General features: G+C 37.5%; 2 protein-coding genes across 4 annotated transcripts in view; both read left to right on the forward strand.

The window, feature by feature from the left end:
* The first annotated feature begins 955 nt into the window (after positions 1 to 955).
* Positions 956 to 5,383, forward strand: gemin8 (gem (nuclear organelle) associated protein 8). The gene is made up of 3 exons (XM_063009856.1): positions 956 to 1,082; positions 2,340 to 2,727; positions 3,556 to 5,383. Exons 1-3 carry the CDS (start codon positions 1,080 to 1,082, stop codon positions 3,810 to 3,812), a joined length of 648 nt encoding a protein of 215 aa, XP_062865926.1. The 5' UTR covers positions 956 to 1,079; the 3' UTR covers positions 3,813 to 5,383.
* A 3,030-nt stretch (positions 5,384 to 8,413) lies between these two features.
* gpm6ba (glycoprotein M6Ba) overlaps positions 8,414 to 27,119 on the forward strand; it is a 31,360-nt gene continuing 12,654 nt past the window's right edge. For 2 of the 3 annotated variants that reach the window (XM_063009830.1, XM_063009832.1), the window contains exon 1: positions 20,396 to 20,519. In XM_063009830.1, the coding sequence (XP_062865900.1) occupies positions 20,450 to 20,519 (70 nt within the window). In that variant the 5' untranslated portion in view covers positions 20,396 to 20,449. Of the gene's footprint in view, positions 8,533 to 20,395; positions 20,520 to 27,119 lie in introns of those variants that run through there. The other variant, XM_063009831.1, reaches the window with a different exon arrangement.

Genomic DNA, 27,119 nt, shown 5'->3' on the forward strand with positions numbered 1-27,119 from the left:
AATTTGACTTTGGTTATACAGAAGCTAGTAGTGCACGATAAACACAATAAGGACAGTCTCACACACACACACACACACACACACGTAAACATTTAGCATGTGCATTTCACATTATGGGTTAAAGGTGCAGAGTTCTGTGCAGTATAAAAACTATAGAAAAAAAATAGAAAAATATATAAATAAGAAATGAAAATAAATGTGAAAGACCAGTGTATGCAGTGTTGCGAGTCATTATATAGGTTAAATATGTAATTGTAGTGGGTAGCACTGTCGCCTCACAGCGAGAAGGTCCTGGGTTCGATCCCCGGGTGGGGTGGTCCAGGTCCTTTCTGTGTGGAGTTTGCATGTTCTCCCCGTGTCTGCGTGGGTTTCCTCCAGGTGCTCCGGTTTCCTCCCACAGTCCAAAGACATGCCGCTAGGCTAATTGGAGACACTGAATTGTCCCATAGTTACCTAGCCGCTGGGATGTACAGACCAGTGCATTGTAGTGCCGGTCCCAAGCCCGGATAGATAGGGAGGGTTGTGTCAGGAAGGGCATCCGGCGTAAAACTGTGCCAAATCCCGCCGGTGACCCCTAACGGGAAGAAGCCAGAAATGCCAACCCCGTAACTGAAAAACGGGACAAAGGCTGAGGAATAAGAAGAAGAGGTAATTGTAGATGTACAAGTGTCCCGAAGATTAACAGTTCTGTAGTGTTCAATTGTTCATGAGCAAAATGGAGTGTGGAAAAAAGCTTCTTTGTAGTAATACCTTCCTTTTTGTGTAAACACTGACCAAGTTAAAGAAGTAACTGAACTGAAATTAAATAACAGCCACCAGCATAATCATAATTATAAAGAATTTGCCATGATTAGGCTGGATTCCAAACAGTTCACCACAGAGACAGGCGAAGGGCTTTACTTTTGGCAGGTATTTTCCCATAATGCCTAAGTATAGGAAACGCATGATACTGGAAAGGGTTGAGTGATAACAAACGATTTTATTTTATTGTGCGAAAAAATATTTTGCCAATCTTATTATCCAAATAATTGATTTTTCCATCTAGATACGATACATAATAACAGAAGCACGCCAATTTCATGGTAAGTAAACGATACTCATTTTCACTGTAGCTTAGCTAGCTAACTACGGCTGTAGTCCAAATTGCTACCAAACGACTCTATAAGTGCACTAGACTGGGTGTGTAATTACAGCTTTCGCGCTCTTAGTAGTGCACTTTGTGTTCTTATTGGAACACAGCCTACATTGGTGCCACATTGTGTTTGAGATAAATGCTTTCTCTGTGCGTTTGTCTATGCTGTAATTAAACCTGGTATATATTATTTAAATAGCACACATTTTAAAAACAAGCATACTGCTGTGTAATGTTTACAACATTTTAGAGCTCTGATTTGCATGTATCAGTATACCTAATTCTGAACTGTCTGTCCTAGGATTTAAAAAAACTTTACTTTGCAGCTTTGCAGTAAAACCTGCAACATTAAAGGAATAAAATATCAAACAATACAATAGTCTTATGAACCATTTATTTTATAAATCGTGAAACCAATGCCTGTAACTTTGTAGATAGTTTTGTAGCTTTGCAATATTTGGTGGAATGTATTCTTTTATCTACGTTATGTTTATTTATTGTATTTATTGATTAGGATTTTAACGTCATGTTTACGTTAATTACATAAACAGTAGTTACTTATTACACAAGATTCAGTTTACACGTTTAATGTCAAACACAGTCATGGACAATTTAGTATCTCCAAGACACCTCACTTGTACGTCTTTAGACTGTGAAGGAAACCGGAGCACCCGGAGTAAATCCACGCAGACACGGGGAGAACATGCAAACTCCACACAGAAAGGATCACCCTGCTTGGGGATCGAACCCAGGACATTTTTGCTGTGAGGCAGGCAACAGTCCTACCCTATGTAATGTTTGTTTATTATGTTTATGTAGTATTTAAGATGTAGTCTATTGTATATTCTGGCCCTTCTCTATTACATGGTACCCAGTGGAACATATTTTGATCCCAAATAGTGGTTAGCGTAAAACACATCTTACCACAGTGTACTATTCAATAAAAAAGGCCAGTATTGTACTCTATGGTACCTTTTCCATTGCACGGTACCCTACAGTACAGTATGTCTCAATGCTGTAATTGACAATGCAGGGCCTGCATTGTGTTAATTGTTGACATAAGTGGCACCACATGATCAAATTTAAACAAATTTACAAGATATAAACAATTAAAAATAATGTACATTTTGATTTGTCTAAACTGTTTTGCCAATAACTACCTTCATTTTAATAAAACTGTTTATTTTAATTTTATTTCCACTAACAGGCCAGCCAGGGTGACATGGATGCATGGTACGCACACCCTGTCTATGCTCGCTACTGGCGGCATTACCAGCAGGCTATGAGCTGGCACCAAAGGCACAGGCGGGCATACAGCAAGGCCTTGCAGGCTGCCTATGGTCCCATTCCACACCCTATGTTTCCGTCTGAAATGTGCCGCTATGCAGACTGGCACAGTGAAGAAGAACAGGGCAGAGACTATAGGAAAAGGGGACAGGGTAGAAGAGAAGAGATAGAGGACGATGACTCTGAGAGTGAGAAAGAGTCAGAAAGTTCAGAGGAAAGTGAGCTTGAATACGATGTCAACAACATGGACATTACGGCTGAGCTGCGGCAGTACTTTGCACAGACGGAGCGGCACAGAGAGGAAATGAGTGAGTGTCCCTGGATTATGGTTGGACAACATGAGTCATTATGAATCGTACAATATACTTACAATATTTTATCATGCATGTTTTACTGTCAGTACTTTATTAATTCAGTTTACAAGTGTAAATGGTTAGATTTTTGTGGCTTAAAAAATCCAACACTGAAAAAAAGAAAATCTCAAGCGTTCTATCATTCTGATACAAGAGTACTTTAAGTTACATTTACGCTGATTAAAAATACATACTCATATATAATTTTTATAGTTATTCTTAATATTTTGTAACGTGTGCTTAAAACGGAATATTTACCATGTTGTTTTCATCATATAAAAGTTATAGTTCATGTGATTATAAAATAATGACCGATCTGTATTGTGTATGGAGAACCGGGCTATCCTCCATATGGACAACCAGTCCAACCTTCTCTCCCTCAAACACGGCCAATTGTGTTTGTGTGAACACCAGGCCAGTTTGATGGCTCTGCTCAGATGAAGACTTTGCAGTGGTGTGCTAGCGCATGCTGCACCAACATATCATGTTTTTAGGGTTTTTCAAATAAATATAAGTATATAGACTTACATTCTAAATAAATATTGATTAAAAATTCCTGCTGGTTAGAAATGAATCTTTAGTTTAAAGTAGTTTTGGCAAGTTCCCCCAACATTTTATCTACATTCACCTCATAATATTTGGACGAAAATAAAGAAGCCCCATGTGTAAAATTCATTCCATTTGAGGTGTCTGGTATAAATATTTGTTCATTAGATTTTCCCCATATACAGAGAGTTTAAACAGTGTGTTTTTCTTCCCATTTGTCTGTATTTCGCTTTGCAGAGAGGCAACAGCAGATGGAGGCAGAGAGACATGAAGCCTATGTGCCAGCTGACCAGGACTTGCATGGTTCCTGGCGGCGCAGTGCCACAGCCCCAGCAGAGCGGCCGGGTGAGAGGAGAAGTGCTGAAATGAAAAGGCTCTATGGAAAAGATGCTGCCAAGATCCAGGGCATGGAGGCGGCCATTCAGCTTACTTTTGACCGCAACTGTGATCGCAAGCAGCCAAAATACTGGCCTGTTATACCTTTAAACTTGTAGCAGGACTGTGTTAAGCTGCTTAGCCAGCAGCTTGTCTTTACTGTGTTTATTGCTTTCTTGTGCTACACTAAACACTGGTGAGTGTAAACGTATAGCTGCAAGACTGAGTGTTACTGAGTGCTTTGGAATAGACTGGGTGTCTGCACCGGTTACTAATTAACTGTCGTCTTGTTTTATTTAGTTAAATAATAAACACATTCTGTCTAAACTAATGACACACATGTTTTCTTCTGTTAATTTTGAGTCATTTGAGCTTAAGTGGCACAGAGGTCTGTTATGCTAGCCCACCATCGCCGAGATCTGGGTTCCAATCCTGACAGTGCTCTCGGCCAGTTGGGCGTCTACACAGTAAAAGCCCTGCGATGGATTGGCACCCTGTGCCCATTGTTTCCTGTTTTATCCGGCCTTGCTGCGACCCTGATCGGGACAAAGAAGTTTATGAAAATAGAAAAAATATACAGTATATATTAACCAACTTGATTAATTGTTTACAAAGTATGTGAATCCTAATGTTAATTCTCTGGTCAAAGCTCCATTTGCAGCAATAATGTTTTCTGTAGCTGCCTATAAGACTTGCATAACAGCAAGAAGTAATGTAAATGTTTTTTTTTTTTACCAATAATAAAAAATTTAAATAATAAGTTAATAAATGTTTAAAAGTTTCGCATAACCAGCCCTTTTTTGGTCAATTCACACTCTTAACTAGATTGTTTTGTGAGAACAACAATCTAGATTAAAGATGCAGGTGATTATAAGTGAAGTGGTAGCTTAGTGGTTAAGGTACTGGTCCAGACAGTGATTAGAAGGTTGCTGGTTCAAGCCCCACCATCACCAAGTTGTCTCTGTTGAGCCCTTGAGCACGGCCCTTAAGTCTCAGTCGCTTTTTATTGTAAAAGTCATTTGTGTCTGTAGAATGCTATAAACCTAAATGATGAATTATCCTGACATTCGTCTATAAAAACTATATTGGCAGTGCTGAGGCTTAAACCCTCAACCTTGAGATTAATAGTCCATTATCTTAACCACTAATCCCACACTGCTCTGTCAGGCTTTCCACCCAGAAGGCTTATGGCATTGTCAGGGCTCAAACTTTCTGTGGTATAAACTCTATGGTGTTAAATTCTTCAAGATTAAATCCTTTGTTTTATTACCAATATCTTGTACTGTTTTTGTTGTACTCCCAGTTTTTGTAATAAAATGTTTCACTTTAAGCTTTTCCAAGGTTCCATAGCTTGCTACTCTTCTCTTTTTCCACTGATAAAAAAATATTTCACACAATACTGTTTAACACTCCCCTGACTTTCGTATTCTAAGTCTATAAAGGATGCCGGAGTTGTATGATTACTGCACAGCTCTTTCACAAACTGATTCTTCCTAACTAGGTCAGACTCAGTACCCACTGCCCCCAACCCACAGCATTTTCACTGCATTTTCCTTTTTTTCTCTTTATTGTGATGTAAAGAGAGCTTGGCATGCATTGCACCAAATTTTATACAATTATTTTGAATGCCAATGATGTGTTTTTACGTTTTGACAATGGTAGTGTTCTAATAAAATACATTAAAGTGGAATCATGTCCGATTATTTGAAAATGGTGCATTAATGAGGGGGTTTCCATTGTTTAGAACAAAGTTTAGGAGGCTTTATTGTCATTTCAGCTATATACAAGTACATATTGAAATGAAACCAGGACCAGGGTGCATAGAATACAATATATACAGCACAGATAAAACAGTTCAATAAACATGACGACCTACAAAAGATATTGTCTAATCTAAAAATAGATGAGGGTTGGGTGCCACACAACAACATGGGTCATGAGGACTGATTCTTACCCTGTGCATAAATCGGAGTGTGTGTTGCCTTACAATGGATTGGCACCTATTCAGAGCATTTCAGTTTCCAAGTGGCATTGATTCCACCACCATCCAGTCCAGAAAGAGGCAAGAATAATTCAACGCATGATAGAAAGTGAACACATTCTCACAAATGTGTGTTAAATGATTTTGTAAATACGTGGGTAGCTTAGACTATATATTACTTAACATCATTATACACCAAACATGTCTTGGCTGTTTAACTAAAATTGAAGTTCAAACTGAGATTACTATGAAAAGAATGTGCTAGACTAAACAAATGCCAATTTTAAAAACTGCAGTTAAAGAAAAGGGTGAGTTATTGTATGTTTGGAGGTGAAACATGAGTGATAAAGGAAGGCGAGCTTACAGTTATACAGCTGTTTCCCGGGGCCAATCAGGTGTGGTGACAACTAAAAGAGTGCCACTTTGAGAGGCTGGATAACTTCTGCTGTGTCAAGGATTAAAGTGAAGCTACAGTTGGTTGCAAATAAACAGAATTTTTAACCTGTTGAAGGTGAAATAACAGAACTGACATTTTCAAGCAACATATTGAGGGGTGAACCACACCTACGTCCTGAGAACCTTGGGTTAAACCTTTTCTCAAGCTGCAGACTCACAGCAATCCTGTTTAGAATGAAGTGGGAATAAACAAAATCATTGTTATTATAAATGAAATAGCTTGTATTGGCAAAACTTTATTAACTTGTTTGTAAATGTTTTAAAACAACATCAATTTTGGGTGCATATGCTCAATGCTAAAACATTTTCCTGAAGTAGGTCTGTTTTAAATAGAAAAGACTGAAGTGACCGAATATGACATTAAGTGATATTTTAGTGAAGTTTACAGATCATTAAGGGCTTAATTAAAGCTTAATAACCTTATATATGAGATTGGGTAGATTACTGTGATTGTGGTATTTTAGAATATATAAATAAACATATGCACTTAGATAATTCGAGATTTGAGCCTCAGGCAGCAGTACTCAAAGCCTTGGCTCATCAGTGTGTTTGCCCACTTGGGAAACCATTGGCACTGTGCCAGACGACCCAAACTTGAATAGAGTTCCCAGCCTGCCCGGATTCTGGTCTCCATGGCTACTTTTTTACTTGAGCATCCGGCAATTTATATTCCTTGGCAGTCCTACAGCAGTCTTTTTTACCCCGGACAATCTAATGTGTGTTCAGTGCCCAGAAAAAGTAGGGTTTAAATTGTGTTTGTCTACAATGTAGAATTGCATGGCACTTTTTTATTTTTATTCATTTTAGTTAAGTGCCTTACCAAATTGAGGAGGTTTGGCATTATCTTCAGGGTATTGTTATCATCTAAGTGCTAATTATTAACTTATCTGCTAAAAAGCTTGAACTTTCCATGATTAAAGCAAAAGCTATTCTATTTCTGTGCACTGCTAGCTGCATACTAACATAACCTACATAAAATCATGGTTACAGAATATTGTGACATTGAAATTTACATGTCTGTACCAGTGACCAGCGTAAGTTCGTTCATTAGCATTTAGTCTCTTAACTGCTCTCTTGAGAAGGTCCTGGGTTCGATCCCCAGGTGGGTCCTTTCTGTGTGGAGTTTGCATGCTCTTCCTGTGTCTGTGTGGGTTTCCTCCGGGTGCTCCGGTTTCCTCCCACAGTCCAAAGACTGAGGTGAGGTGAATTGGAGACACTAAATTGTCTATGACTGTTTGATATAACCTTGTGAACTGATGAATCTTGTGTAATGAGTAACTACCGTTCCTGTCATGAATGTAACCAAAGTGTAAAACATGACATTAAAATCCTAATAAACAAACAAACAAACTGCTCTTTTGCTTATGCAGTTCTTTGGTAACTTTGTATCTGGCTAGATGCCTGTTTGGTTGATTGTGTGCTAATGCAATCTACATAAATTACCAATAATAAAGGATTTTAAATTATAAAAAAATCACTAGGAATTTAATGTTCTACACTAAAGGTGTGATGGGTGGGGGTTTTCCTACTGGACCCACTATGACTCTGACCAGGATAAAGTGGTGTTTGACATTTCATTACACAGAAAGGACCTGGACCACCCCGCCTGGGGATCGAACCCAGGACCTTCTTGCTGTGAGGCGACAGTGCTACCCACTAAGCCACCGTGCCGCCCCCCTAAAAACATACAGAAGGAAAATCGTTTGCGCTAAACTGATCTTAATTAAAGTCTGAATGAGTAAATGTGTGTGTGTGATTGCCCTGTCCCTGTTTGTGCCTTGTGTTTCCGGTATAGCCGGTATAGCAGTTAGTATGAATTAATAAAAGTGTGACTGACATTTGATGATTATAACATTTAATTCCTAACATTCTTATTTTCCTATTATTCATAAGTTTCAGCAAATGCAACAGACAATTGAAAATTGTACAGTGACCATTAGTCTTAACAAATAATCTTTTCATTTTTTCATCTAGACCAGAACAGATGGAATTGGGAACACTGCAGCCTCTAGTGAGTGATGCAGTTATGCAACTAAGTAGGCAAAAATACAAATTACAGCACATTAGTTTTCTTTCTATCTTTATAAACTACAAACTATACGGAGCCTTTTGATTAGAGTAGCATATCAAAACCTTCAAATCAACCCATGCATGCTTATGTGCTGTTACTGCTGAAAAACACTTCAAGCAAACACTTGCTCCCTACCGTCCCCCTACCCCTCCTTTTTTGTCTATTATGTGAATAAAGGGGCCCATGTGAGTCCCCCAAAGCACAGACGTCATTCAAGTGACCCAAGTTGGGACAGTGGGTACAAACTGAAACACCACTTTTGTCTTGTGGTGCAGCTGACCCCCTCCATCCGTGCACCGACTTCCCAGACTCTGCAAACTCAATAAAATGGGTAAGTTCTGTCATATTTGAAGATAAATTTGTATGTTTCTTGCTTTAATAAAGCTCTTCAATAAAATAGCTTTGCATAATCCAGAATTTATGAAGAGCAAAGGAATTACAATGTGCTGCGATTTGTATTTTTGCCTTCTTGGCTGCATAACTGTATCACTCGGTTCTGCAGCCCATTTTCTTTCCATTCCATCTGTTCTGATTTGGCTGGATAATTTAGAAGATTGTTTCTTAGGACTGGTCGTCCCTTTTAATGTCTAATCACCTGCTGAATTTGTGAATTCACTACTAGTAGTCTTTATTTGTTTATATATTCATTTTTAGATACAATATATAAAGTTACAATAAGTGTATATATACAATATGCAGTGTTCATGTATCTACAGTGGTAACTTGATCATATGTATTTTGTACTTGCTGTTATTATGTAGTCACAATTATAAAAAAAAAACATTTAGTTTAAATGATGAAACGAGGTTGTTAAAAATTAAATAAATAATGTCTATAGCATGTTTGTTGAGACTGTTAAAGAGTTAAATGTACTGGCCTCACGTGCACAGTAAATGGAGCAGATTCATGGGAAACATTCCTTGCCTTTTTTCTTCTTACTGTTTCTCTGAAATTATAACTTTTCCACCACCCATCGTCTGCCACTTCCCTATACCCAGATAAACTTTACAGCTGTTGGCGGTGCGTATTGACACAAGATCTTCTCCTGTAAAGACAGATCTTACATGGCCAGATTAGACATAATCTACCATATTCGAGTTGGTGTTTTTTTGTCAGAGAAGAAAACGCAGTATAAAAAATAACCTGCTTTACAATTCCTGCTTTACACATTTTGAAATTACTGTCTCATTTCTTAAGGTCTTTGTTTAAAACTGAAGAGAATCAATCAGCTGTGCCTGTAGCTTTTAACTCACTTAGCCTGTTGGCATGATATCCTATTAACCATCTTTAGAAATGCTCAGTCCAGGCTCTTACATAATAACCATGTGGGATAAGTGTCTAGATTAAGGATTCTGCTCAAATTGGATTATGGCCTGAACTCTCCATGGAGATCTCAGCTACTCTTTTGTTGAAGTACTGAGACAGAGGACTGTCCTGATGTCTGACTGGATTTATTTGCTTTTCGTGTCTAGATAAAGTGGCCCAGATTTCTGTTCTTCCCTGCACTGTAGCGTCTAATTCCGGGGCAATGTAAAGCCTAAAAGATTGTAAGCTGATTTTGGTTGGATTCTCACAAGAATTTGAAGTATGTCTGTGAGAATTTTTGTTACTTCTAGTCAAAAGAGTATTTGTATGGCTAGGAACCGATGTAGGTCAAGAAAGCCCGAATTAACGTTCCAGATCATTCCAGAGCTGTTCAGTGGGGCTGAGGTCAGAGTTCTGAGCAGGCCACTGGAGTTTCTTTAAATCAAGCTTTTCTTCAAGTCTTTATAGAGCTTGCTTTGTGCACAGGGACACAGTCATGCTGAAACTGGAAAGGACATCTCTATACACTTACTTTATTGGGTATGTGTCCCAATAAAAAACGCTAGTATTGTAAATTGTAATATTGTAAACAATATTTAAAATACACTGATAAAACACGCTAGCACACCAGAGCTGACATTTCGAACTCGTTGGTTCGAAACTCAGCTCTACCATCCGCCTGGGCTTGTCGGCCACATGAACAGCGATTGGCTTGTTGTTCATACAGGGCGGGAAGCCGGAGAGGGACCTCATAACTGATGCAATTATGACTTCTGCTGGTTGATTGATAGCGCCTGCACAGAGTCAAGGAATAATGTAGACAGGATGTGGCTCTCCCTACACAAAGCTAATCCACATATGAACTTACCTTGTGCAGGTGAAAAGATGCAGTAGGCTACTGCGCACATGTCGGAGGGGGCATGTGTCAGTCTCGCTCTCCTCAATCAGAAGTGGGGATCAGCATCAGTAGAGAGGGAAAAAATACACTGATATGGTGCTGCACTCGATATACTAATATATGTACCAATATACCAGTGGGAGTCGTATTGGGGTTCCCTTGTATTGATGGATAGGGGAGAGGTGGATAACGTTCACAGAGCTGTGCATCAAGTTTGACTTTCACTATATATGACTTTCAAACTGCTATTTTGAGCCATTGCATTGGTATTAGGACTAGGTGGTTTTAACTGAAACTTCTCAAAGACTCCAGTGATTTGAAATCTTCTTTTCAGTGTTTCCTTTCTGGTCAGGATTAGGACTTGGAGCGTGAGAGCAGCTCCTCTACTAGCATACAAATACTGACATCGCCTTTGCTGGAGGGCCAGTCTTATTGCCAGTGAGAGCCGTGTGACTTTCCATTTAGCTCCTTTGCAGCACCAGTTTCTTAGCAACATGCAACCCACCGCATCCCCCCCACCATCACCACTTATTTTACCTCTCACACTGCTGCACCTCATCTCACTGCCTGGCATTAAACACGATGGTTGCAATGAATGTTGCTCCAAGTTAAGGATCACTATCTTGTGCATGATGCTTGCCAAAATATCCCTGCTGTTACCAAAGGAACAGTGAAACATTCAAGTGCTCCTGCGCTGTAAATCAGAATCCTATTGGACGAGTAGACAACAACTGGAGGTTTCTGAGGAACTTTATGACTAATGCTGCTATCATTATCCATGGCTGTTGTTATTGCTTTGATTTTAAGATGATATGTTTTTCAAAGGTTTGAAGTGATCTAAAAGAACAATTGTGTTTGCATTGACAGGGATTCTCAATAGAGAAACCTATATTTTTTAACTTTTAACTGTTTGTTTGTTTGCTGGTAAAACAGAAGCCCAAAACAAGTTATTTCCAGACCTAGATGTGGACATGTAGACAACCACATGTAGACAATGTTTCTGAGGAATGTTATCAACAATGATTCCACCGTCATGACTGTTGTTATTGCTTTGATTTTAAAATACTAAGTCGTTGGAAAGGTATGAAGTGATCCAAAAGTGCCACTGTGTTTGAACAGGGATTCTCAACCATTTTCTGGCTAGTGATTCAATTTTTAGTGCTCAAACATTTTGCAACCCCACCACAACCCCCCTCCCTCCATAAAAATGATATTTTTATTTTAGTGCACTGCTGTATGAATCACATAATTTACAGAATGTTTGCCAAGTCATTTTAAAAATGATCCAAACAAATTCATTTTAATATTGTTGTTTGCATATAATATTTTTGCACATGCAGATCACATTTAGTTTGTGTCCACATGGGATTTATCTGGTTTTCTTCCTTCTTAAAATGTGCAGAAATTGCTCTTATATTGAGTGAATTAATAAAGTAAGTGTGTGTTGCCCTGTGACTAACTGGTGCCCCATGCAGGGTGCAAAACACCAGGTCAGTAGCATCCACAAACCTTAGCAAAGGCAGACAGATATTTATAATTTTCTATGTTTTAAAAGGTTAATTAATCTTACATTAAAAAGTTCAACATTCCAAGTTTGAGTCCAAATGGTGATACAAATATGGGTGCATAAGAGGCACAATTAAAATAATATGTAAATGATATTTAGTATGATATTAATATGAAATGCAAAAAGATTTTAGTAACTTGATTGAAAAACTGTTTACATTTACTCTGTTTCAGTACTGCTTGTTTATCTGGCTGCTTGTTAATGCAGATCTGTCAGACCTTACCTCCAAAGCCTAATGATCATTCCCAATACAAAAGCTTCACTCAGAGGGAAAACTGATGAATATTAATTGTCTCACACACTGTTCAGATTAACTTCACAATTGTTTATTTGTTAGCCTATTAGTTGTTCAATGAACACTCAATATAAGTTGGAAGACTGTAATGACCTAAATCAACTGGCACATCTGTTTGTTTGCTGACACACTTTTTTCCCTTTGTACAACACATGGCTGTCATTAACATAACTGCATTTTTTTTTGCCAGACGGCATATCGGGAAGCAAACAGTCCAAAACAAGTCACTGTGAGGGATTTTTTAACCCCCCCCCCTTCATAATGCATTTAGTTATGTCCATTCATCTGATTTTATAAGATGACTCCACCCTTTGTAAATCTGGGCTAGAAGGATTATGGGTCAAAGGGGAGGGAGGTAAATCCATCAATGATAATTTAGAGAGTGAACAATGGCGCAAGAATAGAGAGTTACGACCTTCCGCATGTCTTTTACTCATGTCTGTTTTAAAATGAAAAAATATTGTATTGACCCTGTCAGTGTACAGAGGAGGTGTATTTAGGTCCTCGTGGGGACCCAATATCCCATGATGGTAATAGGAACACATGATATTTTGTAGAGATTAGACTGTATGGAGAGACCAAACAGAAGAAAAGTATTTTTCTGCTCTTATTTGAAAGACTTAAAGATATATATGTTTTTGAATACATTGTTTGCTCTTTTAAAGTTTGTTTAATGCAAGGACCTATATATATCAGACTACAGTATTTCCTTAAAAAACTGTATAAGAAACAACAAAAGATTTGTTGCTGTAAAAAGTATTTAATACAATTATTACTTACACAGTATTTTGCAAAGTGTAATATTTAGCTTTTGTTTTTAATACGGTTGGACCACCTTTAGCATAACCCAACTATACTTCAGCTTCAGGCCATAAACAGATGACCTTACATCATTCCCCTATTCATCATTCCTTTACACAAATTAAAATATCACATCCCTGGTACTATGTAATACTATTTTATAGTTTTTTGGTAGACATTATGAAACGCTTGTTGTCCAGTTGTTTGAAGGTGTGAGTAAAACATGCAACACTCCTCACAGTGACTGGAGGTGAGGAATGAACCCAAGGACTCAAATGGTACCACTTTACCATGTGCCACTGTGCCATTCCTGTTCTGTCCTTAGACTTTTTAAAGCAATATAATAATTTGGTAATAATAGTATTTTTACTACTGGACCAAAAGATTGGCAGCTCTGTTATAACACAAAGTGGCACTTGTTGGAGACAAAGTAAAGGGTTGGGGGTGCTTTGGCCCCATGGCATGTGGCTCATGTTCCATTTCTCTTTGTGTGTTTGTCACTGGCTGTTCCCTCCAGAGTCGGGCCCCCTTTACTGATGCGGCTTACTAAACAAAAACAAAGGCGTCTGGGGATCCCACGAGCAGCTGTTTGCCCATGTATGTTTAAGTGAGAGAGAGATAGATTGAATGTGAAGGAAAAAGGAAAGTGTATAAAACCTTATTCTAAAGCAGACTTATATTTGTTCAGAACCCTTACTGGTTCCGGTAAATGGACCAACTTGCAGGTACACTGCTTTAAAACATTGCTGTGAAACATTTTGTCATTAACAAACGAAAAGCAGCATCTTTAAGTCATTAGTTGAAAAGTAATACAAGTCTTAGTTTAGTGTTTCTTGGACTTTTTTGATTCTAATAATAGCTTTTTGTTGTATTTTCCTAAATTAGTGCCAGATTTTGTCTTAAAACTATGATACAGACAGCACAGATCAGTCATAAAGATATCATTAGCATTGAGCTAACTGACAGCAAAGGCAAACATGGGGGTAAAAATTGGTGGACTCCGCTCTCTTATGGACGTTTGACATGTTATGAAACTCATAGTGGTAAACCATGAAACTAACCTTTGTAATACAATAACTTCCTTGGTATGTTTTTTATGTGTTAGAATATAATAAAGCACATGTATGATATTTCAAATGCCAGCATATCCTCACAAAGTGGCTAGAATGACCAATCTGAGTGTCTTAAACCACAAGAAATGAAATACTGTATTACTGTATACTTCAAATAAGTTTCAATAGTATAAACACAGTATGAATTAGAAACAGCCTTTTAACTTTAGCAGTTTAGCATGCTGACTAGCAAGAGATAAGTGACATCTTGCTGTTGGAGTCTTGAGTTACATTGTTGTTTCCATAGTATTTTTTACGTCACAAGTAAATATTTTTTACATTATAAGTTAATGAGCAGGGATGGTACAATAACTCATTAGTTCATATTCTGTTAAGTTATTTTTAAAACACTTTACATGAATGAGCTAATCCATGCTGGTATGCTAATCACTGGTATGCATGTTTTCATGACACAGAATCCACATTAGTCATCAGTGACCCTTTTACAAGTTGCCCAAACTGCGTCACTGCCACTGTCTGTTAGTTTGTTAACACAGAATTTGTACTTAGTGTATAATAACAATGTTTGATAATAAGCACAAACAAACCAGGATTTTAGATCTTACAGTTCCCAACCTGGACCTGTCAGTTTTCTGATTTTGACATTAAATAGGTCAGCACATTGTATTTATTAGCATTTCTCCTGCTGTTTATGGGAGCTATAAAAGAAGACCTTGCTGTATCTCCCGTTTTCCACTTTAACAGTTTGGAAGCAGATGAAAGAGGCATATTGACCTCATTACTGGGGGAGACATGTACTCTGTCTGTTCCACATTAACCAGACTGAGCTGTCAGTACATTTAAACTATCGGCAAACCCTGCATAGGTCTGTTAGCTATTAAACATCATCAAGGGTTTCAGACAAACACAAGTAAGTACAGTTTAAAAACGCAGATTATTTTTCAGGACATATTGCTCAGTTCAATAATCATTTTTGATTTCTTTCATTTAGAAATATTAATAAAATAGTTTAAATAGGCAAAGAATGTAACAGAGAAAAAAGTTTATATATGTATTTATTCATATGACTATATGTTATATAATTATTAATCAATGTACAATAATGTATTTATCCAGTGTCACTTGGAAACAAACAGTGAAAGGCAGTAATACACACTTAGAGTATCACACACCTACACATTCACTCAACTACTCACACCAGTGGCAATTTAAAGTAGTCCATTCACCTTCTACATGTTTTTGGGAGAAGAAAAAAACCCCAGAACACCTACATAGACACCCACATGAAGAAAATCCAAGTAGAGAGAGAAAGAAAATGATCCCATTTTGCCCCCTAAAATCTACTTTTCAAGCAGTAACTATGACATGATGTATTCTTATGTGCATTTATCTAGTTATTACAATATTTCTGGGTTTTTTGTCCATTGATCACTGTTTGTTTTGTATTTTTTCTCATGTTCGAGTTTTCTTCAGGTACTTTGGTTTATCTTACCATCCAAAAATCTGCTAAATGTGTACTGACTGCTCTAAAATTTTAATAAAATCAATCCAACCTGTTATTATCCTGTTAATACATTTTACACAGTGAATTCACTATAAAATTTAACGTTATTATTTAAAGTTATTATCAGTCAGTCTGAGCTGCAGACTTTGTTGTTTTGTAATGACAAAAATAATCTGAGGATTTAAAGATGGTTTGTCTTGGTAAGACATTTTTACTGTCACTATTTTGTTTGCCTCTACAGTAGTTGGTGTAAATTTCACCTCACCCCTATTGTGTTTACAACAGCTTACGCTATTGTCTCAGTAATGACTTACAGCCTGTGTCTGACCTGATCTGACCTAAAATACAGTATATACTATGTGCTCAGGCTTAACCACAAAGCCATAGTAGATTATGTTTCTGTTGGGTGGAAGGATTCATGGTAGTATGTCAGGGCTACCTCACAAATTGATGTCATGCAAAATTCCTAAAAAACTCAAGGTTAAGCAATTTTGTTTTATATAGAATAAAAAATATGCATGGCCACTAACCACACTATTTTTACACCCTCACCATTGCCAACGTTTCAGGCAATTTAGCTTTTTGTGATTTAAACATTGTGAGAAAGTGCTGACCTCAACATTGACCTCCTTAAAGGAGGAAGCGGGAATCTATTAATGACCAGAAAAAGGATGCATTTAAAAGCCTGTAGTTAGAACTTGGCAGGATGTGGAAATCATCCAATTAGCTGTACCTCTTTACATGCCAAAGATTAGGGGGCATTTATTAGAAAAGATGTGGCTGTTCATTATGTTCTGTAGTTTGGTGATTTCACGTACATCACGAAGGGCAATGTAGAGGAGAATTTTGAGGTGAATGTATAATCTGCTCCCATAATAGTAATAAATGAATTATATAAAGGAAATTATATGCTTCCAACTTTGCAGCAGCAGTTAAAGAAACTTTCCTACTCCTGCAAGGTCTAAAGAAAAGCTTAAAGAAACACCAGTGGCCTTCACAGAGCTATGACCTCAGCCTCACTGAACAGCTTTGGAATTAACTGAAACATCATTTGAGGTTTGCTTGACCAAAATCAGTGTCCAGCCATACAAATGCTCTTTTGACTGTATGGGCACAAATTCCCACAGACATACTTCAAAGTATAGCTGAAAAGATCACATAGAGGTCACTTTATACTATTTATTTTTAAAATGGTATAAAAAACAGCTCATAGTCAGGTGGCTAAATACTTTTGGTCATATAGTGTAATTTTAGATCTAACATGCTCCTGCTGCACAACAGCTACCACTCTGTGTGGGCGAGGGCTAAAGCCAAAAACCTCAAAGAAGATGAACAGAAATAACCATCCTTCTCACCCAGAGAGTCATTTATGGTCTATGGGCCTCCAGGATGTAGGCTGCAGTTCTGTTTAATCATGATATTCTGACAATAGAAACAAGTTTTTTAAACATGTCAGAAAATTATGAGAGATTCCCACATGATTTAAATGTAAAACCGCTTCCTAAAACATGGTAGAGAAACCTGTGCATCACCTACATTAAGAACTGTACTTGCCTATATTTCAGTGTGGCAATTTTCTGGTGTTTTCTGCCATTGCCAGTTTACTGGGTTCCCCTGCTTGGTTTTCTGATGAGCATTTGGGGTGTAACTCACCAGTGGATTAAGTAGCTGTCGTTGTTGCATCCAAGCGTTTGTTTCATTCTACTCACGTTTTCTGTGTTTCCTAGTGAGCTCTATCAGCATTTACAAAAATGCTTGGTCAAAATATATTTAGAAAGATTTAGAATATTGATGGTGGTTTAGGATTGTATTTAATGTCATGGCCATGTCATCACTTTGGTCACTATTTTTTAGTGATTAAAAGTACAGCTGGTGACTTCTCCGTGCCTATAAAAACAAAGCTAGTTTGACTGCACTCATTATAAAGTATGTGGAACATTGGTATCTTGCCTAGTTTGGGAACTGTTAGTTCTTATCTTAGTTAGATATAATCCAAGAAATACTAAAAAAACAGGTCTGGCAGAAATTGAAAGCTGCTGAAGTATGTGTGACTCTGTCTGTATTTGTGCTTTTTTCATTACTATGTGCTTAGAGGCTGGTGCCCAAGAATATTTTTCCCATGTGGTTCCTGTGACAGTCAGACAGAGCACATTTGGAAGAACAGGTGTTTTGCAGTGTTAATGTGAAGTCAACACATCTGCAACAATTATGTTATGCAATCATGTCAACAAGGACTAAAATCTAAAATGATTGTTTTCAACACCATAAATAGCATCCCAAAGACCATTTAATACTATGATCCATTAAACAAGCTCATTAAGTAAAAGATATTAATTCAGGACATCATGATTCTTACTGTTGAGCTGCTGCAGCTGTTTTACTGCCAGTGTTTGTCTATGATTTGTTTGTTTATTAGGATTTTAACGCCATGTTTTACACTTTGGTTACATTCATGACAAGAACGGTAGTTACTCATTACATCAGTACACCAGGTAATATCAAACACAGTCATGGACAATATTTTGTATCTCCAATTCACCTCACTTGCATGTCTTTGGACTGTGGGAGGACACCGGAGCACCCGGAGGAAACCCACGCGGACATGGGGAGAACATGCAAACTCCACACAGAAAGGACCCAGACCGCCCCACCTGGGGATCGAACCCAGGACCTTCTTGCTGTGAGGCGACAGTGGTTTGTCTATGAACGTTACATTACTTTGTGCTTGATTTTATGTATAACTTAGATGTGGCTAAAATATCTAAATTCCCTGATTAGAAGATGTTCACATAGCCATGTAGTGTACAATTTGATGTATGGATCATAGTAATATATGCTAGAACGTATATACAAAGCATTCTATGTCAAAGTGGTCTATAGTTGTATTTACACCCTCACTAAGTTGTTTATAGTGGCTCTTGGACTCCAGTATTTTTTTATATGATGTTCCCACAGCTGGCAGTGTTTATATCTACTCTCAGTGTTAACAAAATGGTTTATCACACAAGGTGATGAAGATTTATTGTTGAGTTTTAAAAAAGTCTTCGGTGTAACTCACATTTCTGCTCCATTTAACCTGGTGTCTGACCCAAGGATAATGCATTAGTGCCGAACTGTGATCAATCCCATCTGTCCCGAGCATAAACCTTAATCTAATAGCATTTTCTACAGCTGTAAAAATCATTGTCGCCTGTCTAGATTGCTTGTGCTTAGTAAAACGTCTGCTTCTATCCTCTTCAAATTCATAAGACACCTTAAATGGTAATGATGATGTTAAGCGAATGTTGATGTTAAGCCCCTTTCCTTCCAGACAGCTGTGCCTGGAAGTACTCCTGTATATGGTGGAATATATTAATCAGAGCCAGCATAGAGTCACGTGCATGATATTTAATACTATTTAAGATGATTCAGGGCCAAGGTCATCTTTTTGTTCAAGTGCATGGTGTATTTTTAGAAAATTGAGGACATAATAAAATGTAGTGTCACAAACCATTGTCCTAGTTTTATTTGCAAATAGCATGTGTTGCAGGAAATGATTAAATCTCATGCATGCTTCATCTCTCATGGACATATTCTCTCTCCAAGTGCTTCTCTAGAGTGGTTAAGCTGTACAGAAGTGCTTCTGGTTTACTATTTAGTGGTTTTTGTGCTGTCTACAGGCAAACATTGCAATGTGTTAGCTTTTCCTTTTAGAGACTAAAGCAAAAAGTGAAACCTTCGGCACTTTAAAAGGTTTATGTAGTCTTTGTGTTTTTCTTCTTATACTAATGTTGGTTGTATTGAGTTTGCCATCTTTTAATGTCCTGGAAAAGACATTAAAACACTCAGTCCAGAATTAGACAATGTCCTTAAGGATAGGGATTTTTCTGAAAAGTGTCTGCTTTGCTATAATCTGCTTATAGGATAGAAGCTCTAGAAGTAGCTTGAAGAATTAAGCCATAAAACTTATAGAATAGGACAATCATTTGCTATGGTGCGTAGCCCATTAAATACTTCATCACTTATAAGTTGCAAGCTCAGAAGCATTGGAAACACTTTCTCAGAGATGAATCTTGCTTCTCAATTTGGCAGTCTGACAAGTCCTGTTAAACAGAAATCAGTGACATTTTAGAGAACTGTCTGTCTAGTCAACACCTCAGGGATTAGCTTGAACACCAACTTACTAACAGGTCTTATTAGCCAACAGTAGTGTCGACATCACTAATGATTTTCTGGCTATATGAAGGCAAATTAGTAAGTCATTATCCAAAATCTGGTGTAAAGCCCTCCCAAAAGAGTGGAAACTGATATACCATTAGGGCAGTTGTAGCCTAGTGGTTAAGGTATTGGTCTAGTAATCAGAAGGTTGCCGGTTCAAGCCTCACCACTGCTAGGCTGCCACTGTTGGGCTCTTGAGCAAGGCCCTTAACCCTCAATTGCTTCGATTGTATACTGTCACAACTATAAGTCGCTTTGAATAAAAGCGTCTGCTGAAAATGTAAATGTAAATGCATACCATTACGTCGAGTTTTTGTAGGAAGGCTTTGGACGCACCCCGACCCTTATCAGGGAAAGACAGTCAGTAAAGATGAATGAATAAATAAATGAATGGATAAATAATGTCGTGTATGCGTGGATGCTGTTTGCACTAAAAAAGCATGCCCCATTTGACAGCACGTCGCATCTTCCAGGGCGTTTGTGCATGTGGGTGTTTGTGTGTGCGCGCGCGTATGTTAAATGCGCGTGCACGTGTGTGCGCGTGTGTCTGGAAAGAGAAAGGCGCGCGTATCCACTGAGCTGAGTGTTTGTTAGTGAGGTTTTTCCAAATGGATGGTATGAAAACAGGCATGGAGGCGACGGCTGAAGAGAACCAGGATGAAAGAGAAGAGAGTAAAGGTACAGAGGGGACTTTTATAAATTAATTTCTTTTTTTTTGTGTGTGTGTTTATAGTGAGATTTATCCGACTGGCGACGCTCTTTGACGCGTTACATAAAGACGCGCAGTATTCAGTTGCCTACATTCCTTCTGCAAGGCGAAAACGCTCACTTTCTTTCTTATATATTTACTGTAATTCATGACTTTTTGGCGCTCGTTGTGTTTATTGTTGGAGTGGTTTGATTTGCTCTGTGCATCAGCAGAAGCGGCTCTATACAGCAATTGATGGCGACCTGACATAACGGTGCACATACGCGTAACAAAGCCCTTAATTTATAGCAGAACATTAAATTACAGTATCCTGTTTAATGTGTTTTAACCGCTGTTTGGTTACATTTATACATCAAATCGATTTTTGCACATATTCTGAAGGTTGATGTTGGTGGCATTTTGTGTGAGAGCAGGGTGAGGACTGTAGTGTCGCATTTTCCTGGAGGTGTTGTTTACCTTGTTTACACTATTCACATTGTTGCATTACATTGTTTACACCGCCCTGCTGATCAATAATCATGATTTAGGCACCTAGATTAAGTGCGTATAGCAATGCTTTATAAATGTGCACTTTAACTTTATTTCATTTTAGTGTCATCAAAATCAAATCCATTTATTATTTAAAACGTCAAATTTGAAGGATGAACTTGAATTATTCACCATTAAGGAATTAAACTGGAATTTCACTTAATGCAACTTGTTATCCAGAATTCTGACCTAAAAGGAACTGAAGGCTTTACACTAGTGTGAATGAAAATAGATGTGGGTGTAAATGCATTGAAGACTGCCATTATGCATTACATTACATCTGTTAGTTAGATCTGGCTAAAATGCTATTAAAATAAGCATAGTATAAAAATAGGCTATAAAATGTATTATATATATATATATACAGTATATATACAAATGTAATGCTTATGTTTGTGTGTGTGAATGTGGGTGTGGCTTAGTAATGCAAAAAATATTAGGGATTTACAACGTTTATGATATCAGTTAACTAATTTAAATTTGAGTGGGATAACAGCACAGGAAAATGAGAGCTTCTTAAGGACAAAACAGAAACTCTGAAACAATGGCTAAAACACATGCTCAAAAACACATCTAGAACTACAATATAAAGGGAACAATGACTGATGTTATTGGAATTTGTAATCAAGTTTAGTGCCATATAGTTATATTTGAATCATCTAGTGCAGTATAGTTTAGTAAAATGTTGGTCTCTGAGTCTTTTTCTATTTTTTAATTCTATTTTTGCAATTCCCCATTTTCTTCAAATCTAATCGTATCCAATTCTCCGAATGTAACTCCCTCTGCTGCAGCAGACCCTCACCCTGAGCGAGAAGAGCCGCAGACAGTTTATATTAGGTTTTAATTCATGCACAATGACCCTTCACAAACATAAGGTCTCAAGTGCATGTGCACATCCCTTCCCCCTTCATTGCCTTTAGTCTTTATTGATTTTACTTCAGCACTTTGGTTCAATATGTACCATTTTAACCGGTCTTTGTTGCATGAGTCCTTTGTGTGAAGAATTAAACATGAGAAACTCATCGTTCTCTTGAGTATTTCCCACACATAATGGATAGATGAGCATAGACAGCAGGCCCATACGCACCAAAAGCCTAAATACCCATAAAACACTTTACATTAACGTCCTATTTCAAGTTTTAACACAACAAACAATACAACACTCCTAATAGAAATAATTTTTTAAAATGACATTTTACAATCAGGTGGTATTTAAAACTAAACATAACTGTTAAGGACATGGTTAAATCACCGTTGGCAGCTGTTACACCCATTTGTCATTTTGGTTAAATCTCAGATTTCTTTGTACAATGTAATAACAAATGGCCCATTTCTCTTTAGAAAAATGTTCTCTCAGGTTAGTTAAGAAGACTTGAGTACAGCAATGTTGTGGTCTCTTCACATTTACGTTTACAGCTCTTAGCAGATTCTTTTATCCAATGCAACTTACAATTGTGACAGATTACAATCTGAGGGCATTGCTCAATAAAATATTGGGACAGGAAAACTTTTGAGAGTACCCTGGATGCCAAAACAGACAAACAGTTTGATCCTTTGACCAGACCAAACCCAACCTCTTACTTGAGGCCCAAAAACTAAAATTGGATCATGACTAAATCTCTCAGTAGGACAGAGATCCAAGCCAAAAGCCACTCAAAACACTGACCACAAAATCAAGTTTTTGCTATAGATTTCATTTTTAGTTCCTCATTAAAAGCTGTGGGGTGTAAAAGAAGAGAGTTCATGAGAAAATATTTTGAAGGCTGAAGAATTCAGAAAGATAACATATTGAGAAGTGTTGCCATTTTTTTTATTGTGGAATTACTTGACAATTAAGCTTTTTCTAGCTTTTGTTTACCCATCTTAACCAAGGTTACCAGTCATTCTGAAGCTGTCTGTGTATTATATGATTAAAAAGTCAAATTGGCTGAACAATTTGCTGCACACAAAAAAAGAAAACATAGGAAATGTGCAGAAATTTCGGACTCTGCTTATCTTAATAAAAAATAAATGAGTATGGAATAGGTAATCCCTTTTTTAATCTAGAACCTGGTCATACTATAGACTGCTGCATAAATATGCATACATATAAATTTGGTCACTGAGCACTTAATTAGGTACACCTTTCTGGTTTAAGCTACACATTACATACATACTTTGCCACCCCACTGTAATCCATTTATCAACTAAACGTGACCTCTGTAGGAGATGAACTACAGTTTTTTTTTAGTTCAGTTTTTTTTAGTATCCACAAATGTAATCTGTATGGTGGGTGTAGCGTATGGAATAATTAATGAATGTACGTACCAGGTAGGTGTACTTAATAAAATGCTTGGTGAGTGTATATGTAGATAATGTGTTGTTTGGAGCTCTGGGTATTTAAAGATCAATACAGAGTAAGACAATATTAGTAAAAGCTTTGAATAAGGCTCGCTCTCGTTCTGCTCTTACATAACTCATGCTCGCTCTTTCATAGATGCTTGCCTGCTAGAGTAGGTGCTGAGAGGGATTACATCATCTCAGTGATGAGAGGAAGGTAGAGTGAAGGCGGGAGGCAGCACAGAACAGGAGGATGGCAGCAGAAAATTTGTTGCACCTATTACATCACTGCTGAGAACTAGATTAGACAATATAAATGCCGAAAATGGCAGTAAATATTTTATTGCTTGTTATGCATTCTGTTGTTTAGTATAAACTGTAAAGTTAAATTTTAATATCGAATAATTTGGGGCTATATATTATTGAGCACACAGTAGACATAATCCTATTCTCTCTGTCTGAATGTGTGTGGGTTTTTGTTAGCATGTAAGAAAGAGAAAGAAAGGGAGGAAGCTTATGTGCCTCTAATTTGGTACATCTCGCTCAGGGCCCAATGACAGCCTCCATCTGCCACTGCAAACTCACAAGTGTGTTGAGCCATGCCTGTAAGTATGTGTACATGACTGTGCCTGTGTGTGTATGGGTATGAATAGCACTCACATGCAGGTTGGCTCAGCATGCCCAGTTCCTGTATGATGCCAGGCCTCACCCTACACATGGACTCTCTCCATCAGGCCCACTGGTACACAATCTGCTAGTCTTTCTTACGACTCTCTTCAGAACTTCTTCATCAAAAAGGCTGACAGAGAGGGGAGAGAATTAACAGTTGTACCCTATAGCTATATTTTTAGGAAATATACAACTAGTTGACAAATCAAAGGAACAGTAACAACGATAAGCCACCGGAACAGCCTCAGTGTGCTAAATTTGACAAGTCTCTGGTTCTCATGCTGAGGGGTAAATAAAATTTTTTCCAAAAATAGCTGATTTCGTATTGGTGGTTGAGAGTGCAATCCTACATTTTGAGTTAAAAATATCCTATAGGTTTTCAATTTGGTTGAGATTTTCTGACTCCAAAGACCAAAACATAAGATTTACATTATTTTTTAACATTAGTAAGATTTACTTCACAAAATCTCCACTCATTTTCCCACTCATTTCTTAGGTTATTCCCTTTATTTATTACCCATCTGTTCTGCTCTTCACTCCCCATTTGTAAAGTTTTGGGCCAAATCTCTGCCTTTGTGTGGAGTTGTTCTCTGGCTCCAAACACTTGGTGCAATTACACTTCGTAGTTGCGGAGGAGAAGCTCTGCTACAGCCAAACACCAAAAAAGAGCTAAAAATGGCATCTGCCACCCACTTCCAGATGAACAGGCACTCAGTTTAAAGCTTCACCGGCCCTCAAGCTTGCTTTCTAAGCTTTATCTGATGAAGTATATGATTCTTCATGCCTTCTTTTTGTATTACATCAATCCAAGGTTGAAAATGATGTCAGGCCTTTGCCACATCTCTCCTGACTTTAAATGAAGACTTAAACTAGATCACACAAGACTTTAATTCTGTTTCTTTACGTAATTCAGTAAACTTGCTTTTTTGGACTGCTTGGATCTCCTGATGCATTGTATAATTGCAGTGTAGCTCACAGTTGGATGATCCATTTTATTTTAGTAATGCATTTTGTAGAATTCTCTATATCTGCTTCATCCATGTTCATACATGCACTTATTTCATCTTACACATTTTTATTAATTAACTGAGCTGTGAGTGTGGCCACCTGGATGACTTTTCAGAATTTTTATGTAAATAGATAGAACGTGTAACAAAGCCTGTACCATTTTAAGGAGTGAAGAGCCTGGCATCAACACACTTACATAACAGCTTGAATGTGTGCCATTGCTCAGGCCAGCAGTAATAAGAAGAGCTTCCATGTTGGAAAGGATCTTCAAGTACTTGTTCCCAGGCAGCCATTTTGCTAATTAAGTCTTTAAGGAAAGATCTGAAAAACTACAAGCTTGTTTAAAATTTGGGCTTTCCAATAATATATGTGTGCTTATAAATGTAGAGGCAAAAGCAGAGTGAATGAAAAGTGGACTGCACAGCTGTTTAAGAACAGCTGTACTGATGGATGTTGACAGCATGGCAGATGAGGAGCTGAAGGCCGCCTCACACACACACGCACATCAACTACGATGAAGCTAAAACCACAAAATGGGCATCGATCAATCCAGCAGAATGGTGCTGTAAGGGAAACCACTTTAAACTCTGTGTACTTAATTACAGTCACTTAGCCCAACTTAACACACTCTATCCTGCAGCAGGCTGAACTGGTATCAACTCCACATGTTTAGTTTGTACTCGTAATTGATGAATTGGATTGATGCACTGGGACCCAGACAACTGAGGAACGTCAGTTTACTTTAGAGTAATCTATGTTTTGAAGTACTCAGGACAAATGTAGAGTATCTGGTGCTACGTTATTTAATAATGTAGCACAGTGACGGCGATCATCTGTGTGCATACTGGGAATTCATTTCATTTTTAGCAACCACTTTATCCTGGTCTGGTTTGTGGTGGGTTTGGTTTAACTAGGAAACACTAGAACAGGGCACCAATCCATCGCAGGGCTACGTCCATCCTCCCTCCCTTAGTCACCAATCATGATTGTATAGAGTGCTTACTGACATATCCTTTCTTCTTAGGGTGCAGACGTAAGATCATCCAACTCTAAATATGGGTGATAATGTGTGGTAACAGACAAAACCACATGTACAAAAAGACATCTGTACATGTAGAAATAGACAGAAACAAGAAATGAGATTTCCTTTCTGGTCTGCTTGATTAAGCATGACATTTATTTAAATTGCATCAAACAATATAGTTCTCAGAACTTAGCCACTATCAGAATTATTATTTAATATTATAGTAAATTATTAATTTACTACACTTTATAATAGTATGAGTACTGTTAATACATGCAGTGCCTTGACAAAGTATTTTAACTTTTTTCATAAATAATTATTTTGTAATTTGCTTATTCTCAGTAAAGACCAAAAAGAAGAGGAAAATTTATCTGCTAGGTGTTACAAGGTAAACCACAAAATATTGTAACATTTAGTTTGCATTCTGTCTTCAATGCAAATTCTAGCATTTGTCTTTTCACAAACCCATGTAGCTTCAAGTCATTTTAGCATCATATTTATTATAAATATCTCTACAGAGAAGCTCCATTGCAGTCCTGCTACACTAAATAGTGTATACATTACAAAGATATCAGTCGATTTTGCCATTATGTATAGTGATTTTCATATAAGACGCATACCTACATACTTAACTACCATCTTCCATGGTAACAACAGTTTTGTTTTACTATAAAACACAAGTGTCCCAAATGGCATTCTATTTAAATATAAACAGCATTATATTTATATTTGACATATTATTTATGTGTGGTTTAGATACAAACCGGTTACAATCGCTGACAACATCAAGCTTCACACTGGATTGGCTGTTACATTTTATACTTTTTTCCTTTACTAGATTATTATCATCTTAATCAGTCTTAGGGGCGAAACATAAACTCAAACTAGAGATGGTGCACTGGGTACATAGCAAAATGCTGAACATGCTGGTTATACTATAATCTGTTAAAAGTCAACATTAATATTCTTACAAGCTTATTCTTATGTTAATCAGTTGTTTGTTTGTTTGTTTATTAGGATT

The sequence above is a fragment of the Trichomycterus rosablanca genome, chromosome 15 (genome assembly GCF_030014385.1).
Source record: "Trichomycterus rosablanca isolate fTriRos1 chromosome 15, fTriRos1.hap1, whole genome shotgun sequence".
Lineage (NCBI taxonomy): Eukaryota > Metazoa > Chordata > Actinopteri > Siluriformes > Trichomycteridae > Trichomycterus > Trichomycterus rosablanca.

Bases quoted from the DNA above. Each gene is read 5' to 3' on its own strand.
- gemin8 (XM_063009856.1), top strand. The intron at 2,728-3,555 runs GTGAGTGTCCCT...TTCGCTTTGCAG, and splicing joins GCGGCACAGAGAGGAAATGA to AGAGGCAACAGCAGATGGAG.